General features: G+C 42.7%; 1 protein-coding gene across 4 annotated transcripts; it reads right to left on the bottom strand.

The window, feature by feature from the left end:
- Window positions 1-1,374: 1,374 nt before the first annotated feature.
- LOC142008171 (KAT8 regulatory NSL complex subunit 1-like protein) lies at window positions 1,375-25,899 on the bottom strand. 4 transcript variants are annotated; one of them, XM_074985231.1, is made up of 6 exons: window positions 20,993-21,170; window positions 19,039-19,134; window positions 17,517-17,658; window positions 15,743-15,946; window positions 5,349-5,509; window positions 1,375-1,510 (listed from the first exon to the last, which is right to left on the bottom strand). In XM_074985231.1, exons 3-5 carry the CDS (start codon window positions 17,628-17,630, stop codon window positions 5,405-5,407), a joined length of 423 nt encoding a protein of 140 aa, XP_074841332.1. In that variant the 5' UTR covers window positions 17,631-17,658; window positions 19,039-19,134; window positions 20,993-21,170; the 3' UTR covers window positions 1,375-1,510; window positions 5,349-5,404. The 4 variants fall into 4 exon arrangements, with proteins under 4 accessions (XP_074841332.1, XP_074841335.1, XP_074841334.1 ...); XM_074985234.1 differs by having other exon boundaries at window positions 15,755-15,946; XM_074985233.1 differs by lacking the exons at window positions 19,039-19,134; window positions 20,993-21,170 and adding an exon at window positions 25,789-25,899.

Below are 25,899 nucleotides of genomic sequence, written 5' to 3'. Positions count from 1 at the left end.
GTAGGCAGGTTAAGAGCCCCTTCCCTATGCCTTCCTAGAGTGGCGCTAGGTACCACTTTGGGAAGATAGGGGGTAGGCTTTTTGCTTGCCTAGCTACCTGCCGCTGCAGGCAGCCAGGACAGCTAAAACCCACTTCCCAAAGCAGCACTGCTGTCAATCTGACAGCAGCACTACTCTGGGAAGGTAGGGAGAAGGTTTTAGCCCCATTAGCTGCCAGCTGCTGCAGGCAGCTAGGGGGGTTAAAACCCCCTTCCTCCCTTCACCCCCCGTAGCCCCAGCTCACTCCACCCCCTGCGCGAGGGGGCTCTGGCTCCAACCTGCACATGGGGCTCAGGTTCTATCTCACCCCCGTCCCGCCCTGCATGGGGCTTGGCTCCTACCCCATGCCCACTACCCCAGTGCCCTGGCTCCAACCTCCCCCCTGCACACCCTGTCTTAACTGCACCCCCCATCATGCCCCTGCAGCCCTAACCCACTCCGGGGTTAATCCCCATGCCACCCTCCCATGCCAACCCCCTACCCAAACCCTCTGACTTATGCAAAATTCAGGATATGCGAGGGCTGTGTGGAACACAACCCTCATGTATCTCAGAGGACTACTGTAATGTTAATGCTATGTCACAAATGTAGTGACTTCACTGCAAGATCAGGAAAAGATACTCTGTTTCAAATACAAACCTTTACCATCTCCATGGAAATTTTGTGATGTTCACACAAACCTGAATTCCTGTGCCCACACCATAAAGAAACGTGGCAGATTTGTGGCTAACCATGCTCATCCCTGTCTTTCCCAAAATAACGTCACTCTGGTTCACTCCTACCACCTTGGAACAGTGTTTTTTTACAGATGTCCTCATGTCTGTTTTCTGGTCTACACTGAAAAAATCGGTCTTTTAAACTGAAAAGAACTTTAAAATGTTCCAATATTGTGATAGCCATATTGGTAATACATTTTACTGGACTATGTATGGTGGTGCAAGAGAAGCTTTTGAGCAACAGGTTTGAAGAATAGCTCACTGGCCTTTCAAAAGTTTCTTTCATCAAGAGAAGTTGCCTCTCAAGAACTTTTATAGCAGTTGTGAAGAACTCTCATTCTCAGAGAGTCCAAGATGGTGCAAACATTCCATGGCTTAGCCCTGCACAAACATAAGTACCGCGGAAAGATAGGGGAGGTGGCTTTACGGGTGTGTGTCATCTGGAAACTCATGTCTCAAGCTCCTGCTCAATGTTTTAGTATTTTCCCAGTTTAACCATAAAGAAGCCTCTGGAATACTACATGTTCCTCACCTCTGTTACTTCATCTAGTACTTCTAAGGACAGTCTGGTGTCTTCAATGCAGGACAGCAGCACTGTAGTTCTGTTCTTTATAGAGAAAGGTGGCAGAATGTTATAAGGCACAGGTCTGTGAGATGCCGTAGAAGAGTGCATGTAGAGGTCATTAAGGCAATTAAATCCAGGATCTGGAAGTGATGGCTGAGGTGTCCATTGGTCATCTGTTTTGTTGGAGGACCTAAACAAAAACAAAAAATGTATCTAAAGGCTAGCACCGACAACAAGTGGTTATTAACTGTCCCTCTGTAAGTTTTGACTTGAAATCAGACACAAATTTCTAACCAGCCAGAGGAACTAAGTTCTGAAACAGCCCTCAAAGGGGACTATGAGAGCAAAAAAACCTAACTTAAGACTGAACTTGCTCATTTTATGGAGAGGATGGAATGGGCTTAATGGCATATGACTGCTACTAGAGCTTAATGAGCTTAATGGCATGGCTGCTAGTAGAGATGGGACAGTAGAGTAGGAGGGCTCTGAGTCACTACAGAGAATTCTTTCCCAGGTGGATAGTGGATTTTGAAGTCCAGATGCTCACGGTCTAATCAATCACCATAACAAAATGATTTACTGACAATCTATAACTTATACTGGAACAAGATTCTCACTCTCACAGGTCTTGAGTGACAGGCCTGTCCTCTTCTACAGAGGCGATGTCTAGATTGCAGGCTACTGTCAGGAGCAGGGAGATCTCCTGACTAGTCTGTGCCTCCTGGAGCCTTCTGCTGACATCCAAGTCATCTTTGTTCCACATGCAAGCTAAAAGCTTTCCCCCTACCTTCCCAGATGAAGGCATGGGGAAGGGGTATTTAGCCTGCCCAGCTGCCCGCTGCTGTGGAAAGCTAGGAAGGCTGACAGCCCAACAGCTTCACATTGTGTGAAACTCACATTAAAGTGAGTTTTGCGCACTGTGAAGACATGTGAAGTGGGGGTTTACTATATATAGAAAGGAATAGATACAAGTAATTATATGCAATTTTCTTTTACACTGACTTTGCTAATGCCTTTTCGGTAGCCTGTTGTAAAACTAAGCAAAATACCTGGATGAACTGATGTTCCACCTCCAATAAGACCTCAGCATATTCCCCAGGTACCATTATCCCAGGATGAGAACAACTGATATAAGATGACCCCTTAGTTCTGCTCTGAGTCATGAGTTTCTACATGCTCTAGAATATGGGTGTCCAACCTTTTTTCATCAGGTACCACATAGCAATCTTGTACACGTTCCAGGGGCTGAACACAAAATAGTCCCAAACCACCACCACCACCCTGCCTTAGACCACCCCCCCAACCCAAACCTGCCCCCAGCCTTAAACCCCATGCAGTCCCAAACATCTCAGCAGGGGCAGCTCTCTGCCACGCTGAAAGAATAGGACTTTAATTGTTTCAATGGCCAGATCCATCCTCCTGGCCATTGAAACAATTAAATTGAGTTCTATTCCAGTGCTTAACTATTTTTTATAAAGTAGCCTTAAAAAATGTAAGTACCTCGGTACCCATAACTTTCAGACATGCAAAATTCCCAATCCCCCGCTCTCCTCTCCAGAGCCAGGCATACCCAGCCCTCTGCTTTAACCCAATCTTCCCATTCCCCAGAGCCAAGCACTTCCAGCTGTCCTCTCCAGTTTACACAGTACTCCCCCCTCCCAATTTCTCTGCACTTCCTTTCTCGCTTGGGTTTTAATATGCATGTGTTGGACATGGACAGGCCAAAGAGCGGGGATTGGTGTTTCCCTTGCTATTTGTGTGCCAGAGAAGGGTCTTGGACTGAGTGGGCCACACTTAGATGTTAGTAGCAGGCCACAAAAAGATTGATCAGGCTGCATGTAGCCCTATGGCCACGAGTTTGATGTGGCTGCTGAAGGACATTCACAAACTTTTTACATATTCTGTTTCCTCACACTTTACGTGTGTGTTTGTACCACTATCTTCCTGACTTTCACACCCAACCTCACTTTAGTTATGCCTAGTTTACTTAATGTTCATTTTCAGTTTTCCTTCTTAAAATGCATGCTGCCTTTCACAGCAGGAATACTACAAGCTTCCTTTTCAAAATCAAGACTTGATTAGCAACATGATCAAAACACAGATATATTATCATATCCCACAATGCACTGCACATATTAAAGGGGAGAGTTATCCAACATTTTGTGACCTCATATCATTGCTAGTTAGATACGAGTTGTTCATTGTTGGGCTTTTAGATGTTCACTGTTTATCAAAAATAATCAGGAGGGTTTTTTTTTTTATTTGTTTGTTTGTTTTAACTCAGCAGTTACAGTATCGAGAGCCATGCAGAAGCCCTTAAAGAGCTGCAAGTGGCTCTAGAGCCGCAGTTTGCAGACCTCACATTAGGATATATTTAAAACCATGCAGTCCAGCCTAAATATTAGTATCCTGAACAAAATGTTGTGTTTACCTCACTTTACATACAAGTACTAAACACATTCTTTGAGACAGTAGAGAGATCGCAGGAGAGAAAGCATTTTGAATAAGGAGCATGGAGTCTTCTCCCCTCCCAGGGTCCATGTCACCTTCTTTACTGTTTGAGTAAACATTGCTTTGAGGGGTAGCTCCAGAGGTGGAAGTAGACCAGTGTGACTGGTGCAACACCCTGGTATGAACTGGACACTGACCTGGCCTGCATACAGCAAAATTTTGGCTCTCCCATTGGCAGCCATGCCGGTAGGGTCCAGCAGTGTTGCCAATGGGGGCAGGGGGGTAAAGAGAGAGCGAAAGTGCAGCTACCCCCAAAGTCTGACATAATACAGTTAAAACTATACTTTGTTAATTCCAGTTCAAGAAGCAGATTGTTGAATGTTAATGCTTTTTTATAGTGACAATGAACCTTTAATTTCTGAACTGTCCAGAAGACAGCTGGTTAGTTTAGAACACGTTGTGAGAGGATGAGGTCGGGGGGTACAACAGAACAACTCGCTCATGGAACAAAGGGCCTCTCAGTTCTACGTGAATAGCTCAAACCCTGACTGCTGGTATGTTTTGGTGTTTAAAAAAAAAAAAAAAAACTAGCAGCCTTGAGTCTCAGAGCTTGTGTAAACTGACTCAGGCTTATGCTCAAGGGCTAAAAGTAGTAGTGTAGATGTACACAAATGGGCTAGTGCTTGGGCTCTGAGGTTCTCCCCTCTCACTTGGTTTCAAAGCCTGAATGAGAATATCTACACTGCTACTTTTAGTCTGACAGACAAGCCTGAGTCAGTTGATCTGCATGCTAAGACTCAATATTGCAGTTGGTTTGTTACACTGTAGGTATATCTGAAGTCACTAGCACCCAAAAATTAGGTGCCTGGATGTCACAGTGATAAGCACAATGCAAAAACTTGACATATAGATGGCAAGACTTGTCTGTAACACCCTTTAGAATTTGGTCCAGGAAACTTCTGAAGAGAGCCATTCCAGAGGAGGCAAGGCTACTGGGCCCAACTTCCAACTCCAGCCCCCTACTAAATGGGTGGATAATTAGGAAGCTTTTCCTCTGTTATGTTTCCAGTGGAGTCAGAAAGATAGACAGCTTCTAGCAGGAGAGCTCTAAACAAGTTGAATGACAATGGCAACGGTCTCTGAGCAGGGTTCTCAAAGATGAATAGTCTACAAATATTTTGGCAATAGTGATGCACAAGATAATGTGGACCAGGCAACACAGGATCGAGATGGGCCACCAGACCTTGTCAGCTCTGGCCCTCCCCTTGCCTGAGACTCCCTCTTTAAATCTTCCTCTGAAAGCATCTCACTTATGCATCTGACAAAGCGGGTCTTTGCCCACAAAAGTTTATACTCCAAAATATGTTGGCTGATAAGGTATCACAGGACTTCTTGTTGTTTTTGAAGAGAGAGACTAACTTGGCTATCTCTCCGATATTAATATCCATTGGCAATGTCCAACACTGCAGATGTTTGCAGCTCCACTAAAAGGCTGCTCCCCATTTTTTTTTCAGGATTTTTTTCCTTCTTTTTCTTTTTTTGGGTGGCGTGGTGGCACAGATGACATTCTGACTCACCATTGTTGACTTATCAGTGGAAGTGCACTGGCTGAAAGATGGGTCTGGAGGAGCTTCTAGACACAAAGATGGTAGGTGGTGTACCAAAGGACTACATTTTGGTGTCTGGGAACTATGAGCAACCAAGCTGTGACTGTTGATTCCTTTAAGTTGTTTTTCCCCTTTAAAAAAAATGAACATGTTAATTAAGCACATGAGCAGAGAATTCAACTAAAGTCATAGTAATTTGGTCATAGGTCACTACTGCTCCTGTGTGTCAGTCCACAGAACCCAGCTGGGGAATACAGTCTGCATTTGTGGAACAAATGCTAAAATCAAAGAGAATAAAGTAAAATCTACGTGTCAGAAACCTCAAGTGAAATAGTCAGCACAGCATAGAATTGAACGCATTACCAGTGAAATTTATTTTTACTGGATGTTTGTGATGAATATAACTACCAAAAACAGTAGACTCCTCCACAGTCTGTGTAAATGTGGCCACCAAATATCCGCCTCGTGTGTTGAACTGATTACATGAGCCCTAGCTTTGTATCAATCCCTTCTGCTTATCACCTTTAAGATAATTTACCCTTCCCTTTGAAGTCCTGTACAATACCATTCTGAACCACATCTCAGACCTCATCCCTAACTCTCTCCCTGTTCCTTCAATGTGTAATGAACTAATTTCTCCTTCTCTTGCATGTTCCATTTTTCCATGCTATCCCTTATAAATGGAGCAACCCACCAATCCTAGTTTGCTAAGATGCTACCCTCTCTTTATTCAGCACCATCCTAAAGATTCACTTCTTTGAGCCCACAGCAATTAACTAGCATTGACCTTACTAAACTATGCTCCCATAGTGGATCCTGCTTTCTATCAGTCCTAGATCACATACTATACAGGGCAGGGAGAGAATTTCTATGTTTTGTACAAAACCAAATCAGCATGTGCTGTCTCTTTGGTAAATTAACACACTCACCAGAACTCCCTTCATTCAAACAAGTTCAAAACACTACAAGTAAATTCCCATGACACTGTTCTGAGGAGGGGAAGTGATATATAAAGATCTTTTCACCCACAACTGCAATGCAGCCTCCTTTGCTGTGAAACAGAGTAGCTGATCAAATGACCTCAACCACAATACATAGTTTTAGGACAGGAAGTGAAGAACACCATCATATCCAAATAAAACTGCAAAGAAAGGCTGATGTGTTCTCTCAAACATGAAACCAAGAAAGTCAATTATCAGAAAAAACACTGGATGTTCATTGCTGGCAGCAACAGAATTAGCTACATAGAGAAAGGCTCTCTGACACCACGGGAGTGAAGGCAGGCTTAATCTCTGAGAAGAAGGTATGTAAAACACAATTATTACAGCAGCTCTTCTAAAGCATACATTAAACCCATGGAAACTGACAGAGGACACAAGATACAGTAGATCCCAGACTTATGCAGAGGTTCTGTTCTTGGCAACACAGCGCAAATTGAATTTTCAGGTAACTCAGGAAGTTACCCTTGAGTTACCCTCTGTTTGCGGAACCTGGAAAACTGACCAGCAATGTGTTGGTCAGTTCCTGGCTCCCACAGTGATGGAGGGAGCTGGGAGTCAGACAGCAGCCTGATTCCTGGCTCCCCTCTGCTGGCAGGATCCAGGAAACTGAGCCGTGATGTTCACCAGATCCTGCCAGCAGAGGGGAGCCAGGAGCTAGGCTGCTGCCTGGTTTCCAGCTCCCTGCCACTCTCAGGGACCAGGAAACCACTCCTGTTAAAGGTGGCGGCCAAGTGCCAGGAGTTTCCCCGAGCAGTCTCCCCACTCCTGACTCCCAGCTGCCGCCCCTGACAGAAGCCATTTCCCCATGCTTGTTAGGGGCAGCAGTCACATTAACCCAAGACACGCAACTCTGCTGTGCGTACCTATGGGGTTTACTGTCATGGAATTTATGTTTAAGTGAAATAGTTTGCCTTTGTTATTAGATTCCTTACACCTGGAAAGGAGAGTCACTTCAGAGATAATAGCCTTCCCAGTCTCTACTCAATTTCTCTTGCGCTATCTATTGGATGGACGAAATCTACATTCTTTGCAAATAACCTCTTTTCTCAAAGAAAAGGGAACTGAGCTTGGAAATAATGGGTAGGGTAATTAACTCTTGTTATGCCACTGCATACACAAGAATGGCCATACTGGGTCAGACCAAAGGTCCATCCAGCCCAGTAGCCTGTCTGCCCACAGTGGCCACTGCCAGGTGCCCCAGAGGGGGTGGACCGAAGACAATGATCAAGCAATTTGTCTCCTGCCATCCATCTCCAGCCTCTGACAATCGGAGGCCAGGGACACCATTCCTACCCTTGGCTAATAGCCTTTTATGGACCTAGCCTCTATGAATTTATATAGCTCTTTCTTAAATTCTATTATAGTCCTAGCCTTCAGTCTCCTCTGGCAAGGAGTTCCACAGGTTAACTATGCGCTGAGTGAAGAACTTTATTTTATTCATTTTAAACCTGCTATTCATTAATTTCTTCTGGTGTCCTCTAGTTCTTGTATTATGAGCACAAGTAAATAACTTCTCCTTATTCACCCTCTCCACAACTGTCATAATTTTATATACTTCTATCATGTCCCCACTCAGTCTCCTCTTTTCTAAACTGATAAGTCCCAATCTTTTTTAGCCTCTCCTCATACGGGACCTGTTCCAAGCCCCTTATCATTTTAGCTGCCCTTTTCTGAACCTTTTCCAGTGCCAAGATATCTTTTTTTAGGTGAGGCGACCACATCTGTACACAGTATTCAAGATGTGGACATACCATAGATTTATATAGGGGTAGTAAGATACTCCTTGTCTAATATCCTATCCCTTTTTTAATAATACCTAACATTCTATTTGCCTTTTTGGCTGCCTCTGCACACTGAGTGGATGTTTTCAAGGAACTATCCACAATAACTCAGACCTTTTTCCTGATTAGTTATAGCTAAATTAGCCCCCATCATATTTTAAGTATAGTTGGGATTATTTTTTCCAATGTGCATAACCTTACACTTATCCACATTATTTTTAATTTGCCATTTTGTTGCCCAATCACTCAGTCTGATGAGATCTTTTTGAAGTTCTTCACAGTCTGCCTTTGTCTTGACTATCTTGAACACTTTAGTGTCACCTGCAAACTTTGCCACCTCACTGCTCACCCCCTTCTTCAGATCATTTATGAATAAACTGAACAGGATAGGTCCTAGGACTGACTCTTGGGGGACACCACTAGTTACCCCTCTCCATTCAGAAAATGTACCATTTATGCCTACCCTTTGTTTCCTGTCTTCTAACCACTTCTCAATTCTTAAAAGGACCTTCCCTCTTATTCCACGACAACTTAATTTACACAAGAGCCTTTGATGAGGTACCTTGTCAAAGGCTTTCTAGAAATCTAAATGTACTATATCCACTGGATCTCCCATTTGCGTGTTTGTGAACCCCTTCAAAGAACTCTTAACAGATTAGTAAGACCTGATTTCCCTCTGCAGAAACCATGTTGACTTTTGCCCATCAAATTATGTACTTCTACATGCCTGACAATTTTATTCTTTACTATTGTTTCAACCAATTTGCCTGGAACTGACGTTAAACTTACCGGTCTGTAATTGCCAGGATCACCTCTAGAGCCCTTTTTAAATATTGGTGTCACATTACCTAGTTTCCAGTCATTAGGTATGGAAGCTGATCCAAAGAACAGGTTACAAACTAGTGTTAATAGTTCTGCAATTTCCCATCTGAGTTCTTTCAGAACCCTTGCATGAATGCCATCCAGTTCCGGTGATTTGTTAACATTAACTTTATCTATTTGTTTCAAAACCTCCTCTAATGACACGTCAATCCAGGACAGTTCCTCAGTTTCATTTCCCACAAAAAATGGTGCTCTCTTTTTCATGTAGCTGAAGGTAAAAAGCTGAATGCACCTGGGATGCGCATCAAATGGCACCAGGCAGGGTGGTATTTGGCAATCTGTATTTTCAACACAAAGGTATTTCCATTAAATATTCTCTGGTTTATTCATGATAATTTTAACTACTGCAAAATAAGTAAGTAGGTCAGACAAAACAAAGCAGCAGAAATGCAGCTCTTTAAAGACTAACAAAATGATTTGCTCGGTGATGAGCTTTCATGGGACTGATGCACTTCATCAGATCAATTTAATTTCCAATATAGACTGACATATATAAGTACAGAGTACAAAAAAAATTACAGTAAAAACTGACAAATCAAATAGGATTACAGGAAAGGGTTGAGGGGTGGGGAAATGTTAATTGTCCTGTCTGAGATAATTACGAGCATCAAAGGTAATTAATTTCCAGGACTAGGTGGTATATACCCAATACTTCTGAAATAATTCAAACACAGAATTTCAAAATAACTAACTATATTATGTAACCTATCACTGAAATCAGTCTCTGTACCAGATGACTGAAAATGGTTAATTTAACAGATTTTGTAAAAAAGATTCTTGCAATTATAGGCCACTGAGCCTAACTTCAGTAATGGGCAAACTTACGGAAACAATTCTACAGATTGAACCTCTCTGTCTGGCACCCTTTGAGCCTGACTGGTGAAGGACGATGGGAGGTCAATGTTTTCTAGCACATTACCAAACACTTCTACTGCTTACTGGGCTCTTAGAAGACATTTAAGGGTAAATTACAGCTAAATAACAGCACAGAACACTGAGAGCCAGGACTGGTGGCTGTAAAACTTTATGTGACCACAGGAAACTTGGCCACACCCATGATTAGTGATTGTTCATCTAACCAGAACCATGCCAGATTACAGATTTTGCTGGATGAGAGTGTTCTGGACTAGAGAGGGTCAACCTGTAACAGAATTATCACACACACAGATAAATGTGACTTTTAGGGAAAGAGCCAGTACAGCTTTTGTAAAGGAAAGTCATACCTCGCCATCATTTTAGAATTTCTCTGAGGGAGTCAGCAAGCATGCGGAAAGTAAATGTAGTATACACTCATCCCTCACTCTATGAGCACAACTGGTTCCCAACTTTGTGCTTGTAGACGAAAACTTGTAAGAGGGACACTAAATTCTCATTAAAATACATGTAAAAGTCTCTGATTGGTTCCTAGAGCTCAGTGAAGGAGTGGCAGCAGGTGGTGCTGCTTTTGAAAGGTAAGTGAACCTTGAGTTTGGGGGTTGGAAAAGGTTAAAGGCTGGTGGCAGTTTAGGGCCATGAGTGGGAGGGAGGGTTAAAACCTGGTGACCGGTTGGGTCCATGGGGTGGGTGGGTGGGGTTCAGGCTGCTGAAGGTTGGGTGTGTGGTCCAGTGTGGGGTGAGGTCAGGTTGCAGCGGGGCCAGTCTGCGGAGGCAGCAGCAGGGTTAAGGCTGCTGCGGGGCCGGTCTGCAGGTCCAGCAGAGGTGCGGGGGTGGGGGAGGTCAGGCAGATTGGGGCTGTGGGCGGTGAGAATAGGGCAGGTTGAAGCAGTGGGGAGGGAATTAGCCTGGTATTAGCAGGGGGAGTTTACTCAGAGTGAACTAAGGTAGGTAAACATGTCCCCTGTTTCCTTGTTTAACAAGGGATGAGTGTACTTGGATTTTTCACAAAGCCTGTGACAAGGTCTCTTACCAAAGGCTTTTATGGAAATTAAGTAGCCCTGCAATAAGAGGGAAGGTCCTCTAATACAAGGGTGGCAGACCTGTGGCTCTAGAGTTCAGAAGTTAATATGTTATTCTTTGCATATGTGCCAGCTCTGGGGCTGGAGCTATAGGTGCCACCTTTCCAATGTGCTAGGAGTTCTTGCTGCTCAGTCCCCCACTTTACCCCTTATAGTCTAGATCTCAGGTGTCCAACACACTAACCACTAGCCAGATGTGGCTTGGCCAATTGAGCGTGGCTAGTTGGCTTGAACAATAAATATATTTTCAGAATAATGTGGCTAGTTCAAAACTAGCTGGACACCATAGGTCTAGATGGTGCTTGGTCTTGCAATGAAAGCAGGGGACTGGATTTGATGACATCTCAAGGTTCCTCCCAGATCTAGGATTCTGTAATTCCCTAAGTCCCACCCCTTTCTGCTCCCATCTCTGAGCGTTTCACACTCTCTCTGCTCCCTCCTTCTCTAGAGCCTCCTTGCACGCTGTGAAACAGCTGATTGCATTGGGAAGCAGAGGGAAGTGCTGATCAGCAGGAGGTGGGAACTGATGGGAGCTGCTGACATATCACTGTGGCTCCTTGGCAATGTACACTAGTAAATTCTGGCTCCTTCTCCTGCACAGGTTGGCTACACCTGCTCCAGTAGAACAACAACTGGCCGGGGGAGGCGGGGGTGAGAACAAGCCTGGTGAGTCGGAGGGAAGCAGATGTGTTATATCTTGACTTTAGTAAGGCGTTTGACGCTGTCTTGCATGACCTTTTCACAACTCACCTGAGGAAACAAACCTAGAGGGAGCTTCTATTAGGCAGGTGTATAATTGGGTTCACAGTCATGCTGTGAACATATGAGGTCCTGCAGTCAGAGGATGGGGAGCACAGAGGAGTTGGATAGGAAGTGGGAGTTCTGCAGGGGGTTGTTCGATATGGGGTGAGAGGTTGGATAGGTGGTGGGGATTGTAGAAGGGTTGTATAAGGGGCTGGGGCCAGGCTGTACCTGGCTGTTTTGGGAGGCACCCTAAACAGATGAGGTTTACCCATTACGGTTAACTGTTGGGGGATCTAGCAGTCCCCCACCTGTCATGGGCAGGGGGCTACTCCTGCCCTAAGGGGCTCACTTCAGGTGTGGTGGGGGAGGGACCAGTGGCTTTCCAGCCTGGCCAGTGCAGCCCTTAGCTGCCACAAGCCTGCCACAAGCCTGCCACAAGCAGAGGAACTCCAACCGAGCTGGAGGAGTCCCACCCCATCCAGTACACCATGGGCAACCACACTTCAGGCCTCCCCCATCCCTGTTTAACTGATCAACCCATTAAATTTAACATTTAGCTGGTTAATTAAATGGTATTTTTATATCCCTATTTCTTACTATACATATTGTGATGGACTTCCCCATGCTTTATGGAAAATGGGTTATGAATATAAATATGCATAACTGAGATGGTTTGGATAAAACACTACTTGTAACCTATTATTTGTAATGTTACAATCTTAAGCTGAATCTCTGTACCATTTTTATGCATGTATCATTCTTCTATGTGAAGTTAGAAACAAGGACTGTATGTCTGTTTATAGTGTGAAAGATGCTAATGAAAGCCATTACTGGGGCTACTGAAACAAATCGAAGGACTGGGTTTTCAGTCCTGAAGACTGAGTGATTAGCTTAATGATTTGTATGCATACTTATTCATCCAGTAAGTCTAAGAGGTGGTTGGTGCTAGTAAGCCATGTAACCGTGCTAACTGGTCAAGGTCTCCATTTTGGAATTTGGTGTTTTCTGGGGACAGGGGGTGGGGAAGAGAAGGGTGCTAGAACAAAGGTTCGCACCCACAGGGAAGGTCTATGTAAGCAAAGGGTATCTTTCAGCTCTTTTGTGTTCAGCCTGCCCTGGAAATTGGCAAACACACCCTAAGAGGGAGAAAGAGCTTTACAGTATAACTGGAGAAACATGACCTGCAGCATTCACCTGATACAAGAACAGCTGTTTTGGGTAAGAACTCACATGTAATTAGATTCTTTGTGGAACAGAACTAGTTATACATTTTCTTTTATTTTAGTTTAGTAACTCACTTTGATCTGCACTTTTTACTTATACAGTAGACCCCCGACTTATGCGTAGGTTGTGTTCCTGTGCAACCACACGTAAGTCAGGATCAAATCAGGCAAGGGCCCCTGCTACCTTAGGGTCCCCTGGTCCTGGCTGTACCTGGCTCCCAGCTTATGGGATCCAGGAAAGTACTGGTCAGTTTCCTGATTCCCGCAAGCAGAGAGGATCCGATCTGCCCACCCCCCTCAATCCCCGGTTCCCCTAGCTGGGGGAAGCCAGGCAGCAGTTGTGCCTGTCTACCTTCCCGCTCCCCCAGCGGGGGGAAGCCAGGCATGCTGGCTCCAGACCCAAGGAAACTGCTGGGGCTGGAAGAATCCCTGGCAGTGGCTCCCTGTGGCTGGAGCAGGCAGAGCACTGCACTCTGACAGCTCCCATCCTCCTTAACACCTGGGGATTCCTCAGCTGGCAGCACCACCAATAGAAACAAAAACAAAAAACCTAGCTATGGGTGCTCTTCTAATCAGCAGGGTAGCATCCGAATTTCTGCGGAACAACTTCACAACACCACATTTTACAGATCACCCTGGTTCCAGGGTGTGAGCAGGGGTCAGGGTCCCGGTTAGAGTGCAGGCTCTGGGGTGGGGTTGAGACAAGGATAGTAAGGTGCAGGAGGGGGCTCAGGTCTGGGCCAGGGGTTTGGGTTAAGGGTCTGAGAGGAAGTTTGGATGTAGGAGGGGATTGCAACCTGGGACTGAGGCCTCAAGGCATGGTCTCTAGCCAGGGTGTGCTTGTCTCAGGCAGCTCCCAGTTAGCAGCATGGTGGACTAAGGCAGGCTCCCTGCCTACCTTTATCTCATGTTGCTGACAAAAGCAGCCACCATGTCCAGCCCCTAGCTGGAGGAGCTAGGCAGATCACACATCCCGTGATTTTAGGTTTGAGTTCCTCTATGGGAATGGAACCATTCAAAGGCTCCAAGCACTCAACTGTGGATGTGCCAATGAGACACTTTATAAGCATGTGACCTTTTCTTACAGCCCTTCAAATCCGTCAATAGCTGCTTTATGCCCACAGGTATCCACACTGGCAGGTGTGGATGTGGCTATCCATGGCTCATTTTTTCAGATGTGGATGTAGATACTAATTTTGTATCTAGAACACTGCAAATTTGTGAATATCTGAGGGTATCCGCATTGGACAGTGTGAATGCAGATATCCAAACATTTTTGCAATAGTTGTGGATATCAATTTTGTATTTGTGCAGGGCTCTACCTATTTTTACTGGAAGACTGCTACACCAAAGAACATCAAGCTTTGCTGCTTTGTCTAGACTAAGTTTAAGAGATGCTTTGGGGGGGGGTGGGGGGAGGAAGTATTAGCTAACATGTTAACAGTGCACTTTAAATAAGTAGGATACATTTTAATACATACTAAACTGGTCAAGATGAAGACTGTCTAACTTGATCATCATGTCATACATTAAAATTTACACTGCACTTTGTCTGCATTACACTTATAGAATATATTAGCCAACATTTTACACAAAATACCTTTGCATCTTAATTTAAAAAAAAAAAAAGCCTGTGCAAAAAGTAGGCGTGTGGTTTTTTTAGGTTCCCTACACTGAAGTTGCTTTAGCTACCTTCTTTAGTTTTTAAACTCACTTAATGATAATTTGCTTCTACCCAAACTAACCAAGGGTCTTTTGACCTACTTTGGAGTGAGAGATCAAGTTTCTTAAATAGGTCATTTTCCTAATGGCAATGACTTCTGTTCAAACAGCATGACAAGCTTCAGGCTATAGTGACTCACCCATTTACCATCAGTTTCTTTAAAGATCAAGTGGTGCTGGACAGCCGTCTCAAATCAGTGTAAGAACTTTAGAAAGTCTATTCATCTTTTTAATTTTATATGACACCAATTTGAATAGTTAGAGAGTCAGACATCTAACTGGCTGCCTGACTATAGCTTTGACTGATAGAAGCAAATCTGGCAAGCCTAGATCTGGAGGATCATACTAAGCGCCATTCCCTGAGACACAAGTATGCTGCCTTCTATATATTTATCAATACAGAAGATTCACAAAATAACCAAACCATCAAATGCAAATCTGAAGGTTTTCTAATCACACAGCTTTTCCTCTTTCCACAACCGGCTGTTACAGGAGCATTAATGTCTCAAAGGAAATCTCCCTGGGACCAGAAGATTCACTCTTAGAGAGCTCCAAAGACTGAGGTGAGATGCCTGCTATGGTCCAATGGCTTGGAACTGTAAACCCAGGAGCATGAATTGAGTGAGGTGGATATCTTCAGACCAATTATAGTTACGATATTCTCATTACCTCTGTTAGTTGCCAACAGACAAACAGCAAGGCTTCAAAATTCCATACAGTTTAGAAAGATTCAGGCAACTTCTCTGGCAAAGGATACATACAGGGACAGGACAGCCAAAGAGAAAAGGAAAAGTAAGGTACTCAGAAGTTGGAAAAAGAGAAAAGAAAGAAAAATACTGATGCCTGCCAGAGAACATATTATTTAACATCAGGAAAAATGAAAGCTAAAATGGAGTATAAAAGAGTTAAACAGAGTATGCTAAAACTGTTATTCGTTATCTTAGATGATTTGCAAAATCATTTCAAGAACTCTTGTTATGGGAGGTGTCTAACTTTTGCATTACTTTGTATTATTGCATAAATACTGCATTCATTTTTTTTTTTCTAAAGACTAACCTGTTTCCTCACATTGTTCATGAAGTAAGAAGTAGTGCAAGATGACAAATCATGCTGTCTCTCTCCTGAAGGAACCTTTCCTGTAGATGAGTAGGCATGTGGCAGTCCCTTACTCCTTCTGGAATTCACTACTGCCGCTGAACCTAACTGGCCCTGCTGTTTCAAACCTTCAGATTGCTGATAACCACCGAGGATAACTGGGCCCTGAGGAAGAGAAAATTACACTGGATTTACCTTCTGCACAGAATAGTTGAAACTGCAGTATAAAGAAAAAGTAATGCCCCCAATATGTGCACGGTTATACCACCATAAAGATGCTCATATGAGTGTATTTTATTCCTTTAAGTAGAGGGGAATAATAAGAGGTTTTTATCTAGTGCTTTTCATTAGTAGACCCCCCGAGTAGCTTTATCTGCTATAAGCTATACAAACCACGCCTAATAGTATGAAACAGTGTGCACAGGAAGAATTTATATAATAATTAACTATATTACAGTAATAACAAGGATCCCTAAAAGCAGGATGACTATTCTAAATGAGAAAACATTTGTGTGTATATCTATGTAGCATAATATATTTTGCCAAAAGATTACTTGTAATACGATCATTTTGATTTACACAGTGAAATCACCCCTACCATACTGTAACAGTTCCCAAGCAAGTGGTAGCAAATATAAGTAAAGCCCAGTGAGACAATTCTGTCAGGAATAAAATTCTCAAAAAGCACATCTTGAGGGATTAAACACAAGGCAAATACTGACTATGGATGTCAATTTCAGAGGAAAATATTCAAAAAATACATCAAGCACACACTAATTGAGATGTTAACTGGCACATGAATCAATGCATTGCTGCAAACTAGATCACCGTCTGTTGTCAAAAGACAAATAGAACACTTCAACAAATACATTTATATCCACTTTTGTAAAAGGTCACATTCAGGCTGCATGGTACGCAGTTTGAATGCATCTGACAACAGGCTGAGGCACCAGCTTCGTAGCGTGCAAAGCATTTTGAATTTCTGTAGGATTTAATATTCTCTGAAAAGGCAAACTTTTGTTTTTCTAAGCTTTATCTTATTGCTAGAGAGAAACGAGTTGGTATGCATGAGTCCCTCAACATACACGCATACAGTAAACCTCCATTTTACATGATTTCCACATACTTGTTAACTACAAGCATCAGGGAGCTGTGAAACTCACCAGGTCCTACTATGCTCCCTCCCTGCAGCTGCCACTGTGCCTGGTTCCAGGCTCCCAGGGGCTTGGGGGAGGGGCTCCCCTCCCCCAACTGACATGAAATTTGAGTAATGCAGGGGCTGCAAGGAACACAACCACCGCGTAACCCAGGGTTTTACTGTACATAAAAAAAGTATAAGGCAAGCGTCTGTGTGCTTAATCAGCTGCATATTGTTGTGTTTGGTATCATAGGAGTAGCTGTACAACGATAAAGAGTTTGAGCTACAGTACTTGTATGAGGTGAACTGAATGCTTATTGTTAGAGTTCAAATATTTGTTATTAAAAATATTAAGTGAGCACTGTGCACTTTGTATTCTGTGGTGCAATAGAAATCAACATATTTGAAAATACAGAAAAAAAAATCCCAAATATTTATTAAATGTCCATGGGTATTTTGTTCAAAAGCGTGGGGCTAGCTTTTTCTTTTTTGAGTTAACCTCATGTGTTAAATGTGACTAATCAACACTCCAATTGTCAATAAGATTCTAGTCACAACATAAAAAGTTATGATCTTCAAGACACAGAATGGTCTTACCTTGCTGGCACGTAGTTGTTTGTACATATCTGTCTGCTGCCTTATGCGATACTCTAAGTCAGAGATCTGAGTCTGAAGCCAAGTCCACTGACAGATAATGGTTGCTCTCTCCATTGCCCAATGGCAGTCTGCTTGATGATGCCTAAAAAGCAAAATGTGCATACTTTAGTTAAACTATTTTACACTACATATAAAATCAGCTAGGATAGGCAAATATTCACAAGTAAAATTCATCACAAATTCACTTTGAGACCCAATCTCTAAAGTCTATTTCAATCAACACTTCCTAGAAGGCAGGATCAATTAAATTCTGCACCTCTGCAAGCAGTAGCAATAATCACATTGTCAGCCTGTCACTCATCTAAATAGTTATAAAGCAGTGAGAATGAATGGCTTAATTCTTCTTCAACTGCAACAACATTAACTGTTCTTTATTGTGACAGTATAAGAGTATATCTACTCTGCCGATGTTACAGTGGTGTTGCCACAGAACTGTGGCATGAGCAATGTAGTCACTGTCACCTGGATTGAGCGCTCATGGAGATTAAAACAAAAACACACACCTTGAATGAGGGATGGTTGCTTTATTGCCAGGAGCACACTCCCAACAGTATACCGCCTGTACTGGCACTTTTAAGTTATAAAACTTTTATTGCTCATGCGTTTTTTTGTTTTTCCACACTCCTGATTGATTAAATTTTACTGCTGAAAGTGGTAATGTAGACACTCTAAGGCCTGGTCTACAATACAGGATAAAAATCAAATTTAAGGGTCTCAGGTCGATTGGATAAACCAAGTCTTCACAACAAGGCTCAATAAGTCAATTTTAAGGGGCTCTAGAGGTTAACTTTTGTACTGCCAATTTCACTGGGAGTAACTCTGAAAATTGTTTCTTCAATGTCGACTTATGCACATCAAGACAGCAGCATTAAAATAGGTTCAAAGGCTAATAAAATCTATCCCACAATGTCCCTCAAAGTGTCCTTTTTGGTCATCGCTTCACCTCTGACGCTCTCCAGGTGAGCAGGACGTAGGTAACAGGAAGCAGTGGTCATCAATCTGGGAATTTAGAATTAATTTCCTTTCCTTTCCAGCCATCTTGGCAAGCAGACATCAGGGGCACACCTACTAGCCATGAGTTCACAGGGTCACAAGCAAGCCCCAGAATGTAGCCATTAAGATCCAGGACCTCATTGCTGTGTGCATGCAGGTGTGGGGGGGGGGGCGGGGAGGGGAGGAGAACCTATCCTCATGCAGATCAAACCCAGAAAAAGTAATGCCAATAAATGCCAATATTTACACGAAGATATTGCAAGGCATGATTCAGAGAGAGCACACTAGGAATGCACAGCAGTGGCACATTAAAATCAAGGAGCTGAGGCAGAATCACCAAAAGAGCAAAGAAATTAATGGTCAGTCTGCGTCATCTCCCCAGAAATACTGCTATTATGATGAGCTGTATCTTACCCTGGGAACAGACCCAACCTCCTCCCCCGAGAAAATGCATGGACTCCTCACTAACTGTTGCTTGGCAGGTTGATGAAGCAGGGTCTGAAGTGGTGGATGAGAAAGAGGTGAACGACAACAGGGTGCACTCCAGTGCAGAAGCAAGCCAGTCCTGCAAGACAGGATGTGTTTGTGATATTGGAGCCCAACCACTCATCCCAGGACGATGTTTCAGAGGCAAACCAGGATGCTGGAGAAGGCACTTCTGGCAAGTGTGCTCTCTCTCTACTGATAATAGTATGGTGCAATCGTGGTGGTGGGTATATACACATTTCCCTTAGAACAGCTTGTTAATATTTCTGGTGATCATGTCTGGACATTGCATTGAAGGTCTTAAGACAGGCAGTTGCGGATTCTCCTCATGACCGTGGTATTGGGCATAATGGACAGCTCAGATAGATGAGGCAGACACCACAGAGAATGGGTAGATGATATAGTAGATTGGCGCAAAGCTAGTCTACAGAAACTAAGCCACTAAGGAAGCAAATATATAATAGCAAGAGAGTCAGCACATTTCTTTGCTCACATTTGTCTGAAAGCAAATACCTTGCAGCAAGGTAACAATTTAACGCCCAACTGTAGAACTTGCTCTATCTTTTAAACACAGGCAGCCCAAAATATGTACAGACACAAACAAAAGGATTCTACATTCCAAACTAAGCAACTCTCTATTCTGCTGATTAGAAAGAACAATGGTTTATAAGGTGAAGCTATAGATCTCAATAAGTGGGTCTGTCCCACAAAAGCTCATCATCTAATAAATTATTCTGTTGCTCTTTAAAGTGCTACATGACTGCTTTTTTGTTTAGATTAGAATACAGACTAACATGACTCTCTCTCTGCTACTGTTTTGTAATAAATATGCGATACTTTCAAAGTACACGTGGCCTCTATTAAAGACAATGAATTATCAAATTAACAGTATGAACACAGGGTGATTTTAATTTGTGATATACATCCAAAATAACCTAATTTCACTATGCTGAACATTGTTGACAAGGATAGTAGTCTTTCAAGATCTCCATGTTCCACAGGAACAGGAAATTTCAGAAAGGGGAAATTAAAAAAGAGAGTTCTCCTTTTCCTGTTTCCTCTCTCCCATTTGGTACTTTTCACCCCATGAACCATAGCCTGGTTTTGATCTTCTCCAACTATTACACTTCTTTAGGCAAGGACCACCTCTTTCTGAACATCCGTAAAGTGACACATTCTACTAGCAAAACAAAAAGCAGTCAAGTAGCACTTAAAGACTAGCAAAATAATTTATTAGGTGAGCTTTCGTGGGAAGAAGTGGGTCTGTCCCACGAAAGCTCACCTAATAAACTATTTTGCTAGTTTTTAAGTGCTACTTGACTGCTTTTTATTTTGATAGTGTATAGACTAGCACGGCTTCCTCTCTGTTACTATTCTACTAGCACTATGAATAATAATTCAATTATATTTAAACATGATTTCTCCTTTGTAAAGACATCTACGCTTTCCAATATTAAACACTATAAACCAGAAGTCTTATTTCTCAGATTACTTATAATACATAAAAGTTTACAAACTTAGAGATTGTTTTGACCTCAAAAATTACTGAAAAGCCCAATTGGATAACCCTAAGCTATTTGTTACCCTACTGTCCCCCTTGCTTTATGATACAATCATAAGGACACAGTAAGTCCTTATAGGACACCTCTCAGGATAATACAGGAGTCCCTTGAGTTACGCAAAGGTCGCGTTCCCATGCACCTTCTCATAAATCAAATTTTGCACAAGTTGGGCAGGGTGACAGAACGCACTCTCTGCAGCTGGGGAAGCAGCAGGAGCACCTGGAACTCCTTTTGAAAGTAAGTCCTGGGGTTTGGGAGGGGGGCAGGGGCAGTTAGGAAGGGTTAGACCAGACAGTGGGTTGGAGAGTTCTGCCTGGGGTGGGAGAGTGGAGTTGAGCTGGAGCCGCACGCGGTGGGGGGGAGAGGTGAGCCTACCTTCATGCCTCCAGCTTCCATCCCAGACACACCACACGATCCATCGTTTACAGCCAAGCACTTAGATATAACCGCATTTGTTCCAACCCCTCCGACAGAGACAAACACCTACAGGATCTGCACCAAGCATTCTTGAGACTACAATACCCACCTGAGGAAGTGAGAAAACAAATCAACAGAGCCAGACGTGTGCCACGAAGCCTCCTACTACAGGACAAGCCCAAGAGAGAAACCAACAGAACACCACTAGCCATCACCTACAGTCCTCAGCTAAAACCTCTACAGCGCATCATCAGGGATCTACAACCCATCCTGGACAATGATCCCACACTTTCACAGGCCTTGGGAGGCAGACCTATCATTGCTCACAGACAACCTGCCAACCTAAAACAAATCCTAACAAGCAACTATACACCACACCACAGTCACTCTATCTCAGGGACCCATCCATGCAACAAACCTCGTTGCCAGCTCTGCCCACATATACACATCAGCAACATCATTACAGGACCTAACCGGATCAGCCACACCATCGTGGGCTCATTCAGCTGCACATCTACCAATGTAATTTATGCCATCATGTGCCAGCAATGCCCCTCTGCCATATACATCGGACAAACTGGACAGTCTCTACGTAAAAGAATAAATGCACACAAATCAGACATCAGAAATGGCAATATACAAAAACCCATAGGAGAGCACTTCAATCTCCCAGGACACACAGTAGCAGATTTAAAAGTAGCTATCCTGCAGCAAAGAAATTTCAAGAACAGACTCCAAAGAGAAATTGCTGAGCTACAATTCATCTGCAAATTCAATACCCTCAGCTCAGGATTAAACAAAGACTGTGAATGGCTGGCTAAATACAAAAGCAGCTTCCCCTCTCTTGGAGTTCACACCTCCAGATCTACTGATGACAATACAACTCAGCCTGCCTGACTGAGCTAACCTCGTTATCCCCAGCCTTGCTCTGGCCTATTTATACCTGGCCCTGCAGATTTCCAAGACCAGCATCTGAAGAAGTGAGTTAACTCACGAAAGCTCATGCTCTGAACTTTTCTGTTAGTCTATAAGGTGCCACAGGACCCTTCGTTGCTGCTACAGATCCAGACTAACACGGCTACCCCTCTAATGTTTTTCAGATTTCCTAGAGATCACAGAATACTAGGACTGGAAGGGACCTCAAGAGGCCATCAAGTCCAGCCCCCTGCCCTAATGGCAGGACCAAGTACTATCTAAACCATGGGTGTCCAACCTTTTGGCTTGCCTGGGCTGCATTCAGTGAAGAGGAATTGTCTTGGTCCGCATATAAAATATATAATATAGTTAATGTATATAAATCACATAATAATGTTAAAAGTTTACAATCTTGTGGGGCCACATTACTTGCTGTCCAGGGCCGCGGGTTGGACACGCCTGGTCTAAACCATCCCTGAGAGACATGTCTAACCTGTTCTTAAATATCTCCAGCGATGAACATTCCACAACCTCCCTTGACAATTTATTCCACTGATTGACCACCCTGACAGTTTGCAACTTTTTCCTAATGTCCAACCTAAACCTCCCTTGCTGCAGTGTAAGTCCATTGCCTCTTGTTCTATCCTCAGAGGCCAAAATTAACAAGTTTTCTCCCTCCTCCTTATGACACCCTTTTACATATGTGAAAACCACTATCATGTCACCCCCAATCTTCTGTTTTCCAAACTAAACAAGCCCAATTCTTTCAGCCTTTCTTCATAGGTCACATTCTCTAGACCTTTAATCATTCTTGTCGCTCTTTTCTGGACCCTCTCTAATTTCTCCACATCTTTCTTAAACTGCGGCACCCAGAATTGGACACAGTACTCCAGCTGAGGCCTAACCAGTGCAGAGTAGAGCAAAAGAATGACTTCACAGGTCTTGTTCGCAACACACCTGTTAATGCATCCCAGAATCATGTTTGCTTTTTTTGCAACAGCATCACAGTGTTGACTCATATTTAGCCTGTGGTCCACTATAACCCCTAGATCCCTTTCTGCTGTACTCATTCCTAGACAGTCTCTCCCCATTCTGTATGTGTGAAACTGATTGTTCCTTCCCAAGTGGAGCACTTTGCATTTGTCCTAATTAAACTTCATCCTGTTTACCTTAGACCATTTCTCCAATTTGTCCAGATCATTTTGAATTATGCCCCTATCCTCCAAAGCAGTTGCAATCCCTCCCAGCTTGGGATCATCAGCAAACATAATAAGTGTACTTTCTATGCCAATATCTAAATCGTTGATGAAGATATTGAACAGAACTGGTCCTAAAACAGACCCCTGTGGAACCCCACTTGTTACACTTTTCCAGCAGGATTGAGAACCATTAAGAACTCCTCTCTGGGTATGGTTATCCAGCCAGTTATGCACCCACCTTATAGTAGCCTCCTCTAAGTTGTATGTGCCTAGTTTTTTTTTTATAAGAATATCATGTGAGACCGTACCAAACGCTTTAGTAAAGTCTAGGTATACTACATCTACCGCTTCTCCCCTATCATATTTAAAGATCACATTTAAAGACTTTCTTGTGTTTTTTTTAATAAGTATGAGAAAGGTAGCCGTGTTAGTCTGTATTTTCGAGAACAACAAGAAGTCCTATGGCACCTTATAAACTAACAGATATTTTATCAGTTATATGTCTGTCAGTCTATAAGGTGCCATGGGAGTTCTTGTTCTTGTTTTTTAGACTGTTAGCTATTTGCTCTTCAAATTTCATCTTACACCTCCTAATTTCTGTCTTGGAACAAACTAGCAGGCAATGTTCAGTTATTAATTTACTTACAATTAGATTCCCAAATTCTGAAAGAGTTGGCCTAGTTTGAATACTTTCAAATTTTGTAATTTAACCACACTCTCTTGCTTTTTTGCTTCCTTTTTGTTCAATGGCATGTATGTATTTTTAAATTATTTTTTCCTTATATATAGCAAGCATTTATACCAAATTTAACATTTTTGTTTTCTTTAATTTTGTGTTCATAGCTTTTTAACTCAATTCCCTGCTTTTCCTGAAATCTCACTTTTTTAAATTTATCTTTCTTCCCCCATCAGAGATATATAAGTTTCACTACTTTATCATCACTATTACTTAGCAACCAGGCCCACCGAGTGGAGTGGGAAAAGCAAATCAGGCAGTTGCCCTGGGTCCCAGCAATTCAAGAGGGAGATGGAGTCCTGGTCCTTCTAAATTGCGGCTAGAGTGTGGTACTCGACAGTGCTCTGAGGACTGGCTGTCCCACCCTGCCGCTTCTGGCTGAGGCCCCTCCCCTTCTGGGAGCTCAGAGCTTCCCCCACCATTCCCCATATGCCCCAGACCCAAGCAAATCTATCATGCCTCCATTAGCAATTCAGATTTTGTTACAAAACAAAAAGCAGTCAGGTAGCACCTGAAAGACTACCAAAATGATGTATTAGGTGATGAAATTTTGTGGGCAGACCCACTTCTCCAGATCTAAAGTGGGTCTGCCTCAGGAAAGCTCATCACCTAATAAATTATTTTGGTAGTCCTTCAATGCTGTGTGACTTTTTTGTTTTGTGAGGACACAGACTAACACAGCTACCTCTCTGTGTCAGATTTTGGTAAGTACCTCAAACTACAAATTTCAAATTCTTCAAATTCAAAATTATATAGTTTTAAAGATAACTTCATTAACCCCATTAGAATGGAAACCCTGGAGCATATGGATTACGGCAAATAAACTGTGCCACCCTAAACTTTAATGCTGTTTGCCATGCTGGCCAGTATTTCTATAGTGGCTATAAGAGCTCATACTGAAACTACTGAATGGTTAAGTTTAAGTATCTCATCTAGAATTATAAAGAAAGTCACTTGAATGACCAGTTATAGGAAAGACAACCTGACATAATAGTTTCGAAACCCTAATTATCTAACTGTTGTACAGGAGAAGACTCCAATGCTACACCTAAAGCATTTTGCAGGGTCAGGACCTAATAGTGTCAATTGCTCTCATGTGTCTCAAGGGTTGAAAAATCTGAACCCTAATGAAAATTAGAAGTGAAATTGGAGAAGTCACCAGAATAGGCAAGCAAAGTGAGATACAAGCAGACCTCAAAAATCAGTCTTTGGTGCCCCGGAATTACAAACTTGAAATAAAGTATTGAAAGCCGGCATGATACCTTAAGTGAGTCTTGGTAAAATATTGTACTTCTACTCTCTGTGTTTCAAGCAAACAAAGTAGCACTGGTGAGTGAACATACCTAACATTTAAAATAATGGTTCTTTCTGACAACTCCCTATGTTAAGAGAGTATAAAACAATGAAACTCCTTTTCTTAAGCCTCTCCAAATGAATAACTTTTCTGAAGTTTACTTCAAACAGCCTAGTCTACCCTCAAAATCCTGAATAGTCAGAAATCAAACCAAAATAACAGGTGTTCACTCTTTGTTACTGGTATTCTTTCCTATACAGCCCATCTGTCAACATGTAGAGAGAGAAAGGTTGCCCAGTTTAGCATTTTTGGCTGACCATCCAGTCTGCACTTCTAATCAAACCTCCAGATTCAGTCCTTTTTCTCTTAACTATTCAAAAGCTGGAACAAAAGTTAAGCATAATATTTGAAACTCTGCTAATTAGATACAGAAACAAATGAAAGTGCAACACCAAAACCACAAGTCTCTCTTCTGATCCTATCTATTGTGCTCCTGCCATCTCAGTTCATTCTGGACGCATTCCAAAATCAGAATTGCCTGATTTTGCCAGGGTTTTGAGGGAAGATGAATGAAAGTTAAGGGAGATGCCAGTACTCAGACATTTCTTACTTTCACTTGACTGCCTTGACATCACATTTTGTTCCACCCATTTTCTTTATCGGATTGCACTGTAAGCCTCCATGGAAAATATAGAACTGGAAAATTTTTCCCCAACTTCAG

Source organism: Carettochelys insculpta, chromosome 2 (assembly GCF_033958435.1).
Source record: "Carettochelys insculpta isolate YL-2023 chromosome 2, ASM3395843v1, whole genome shotgun sequence".
In the NCBI taxonomy this organism is placed as follows: domain Eukaryota; kingdom Metazoa; phylum Chordata; order Testudines; family Carettochelyidae; genus Carettochelys; species Carettochelys insculpta.
Note: the sequence above shows the minus strand (reverse complement) of the source record. Positions and strands in the feature narration are given on the sequence as shown.

Excerpts from the sequence above, each read along its gene's own strand:
- LOC142008171 (XM_074985233.1), bottom strand. The coding sequence starts at position 17,630 with ATGGAGAGAGCAACCATTATCTGTCAGTGGACTTGGCTTCAGACTCAG. Across the intron at positions 15,947-17,516 it reads AACAACTACGTGCCAGCAAG|GGCCCAGTTATCCTCGGTGG; the intron begins GTAAGACCATTC and ends TCTCTTCCTCAG. Across the intron at positions 5,510-15,742 it reads TGAACAATGTGAGGAAACAG|GGGAAAAACAACTTAAAGGA; the intron begins GTTAGTCTTTAG and ends TTTTTTTTAAAG.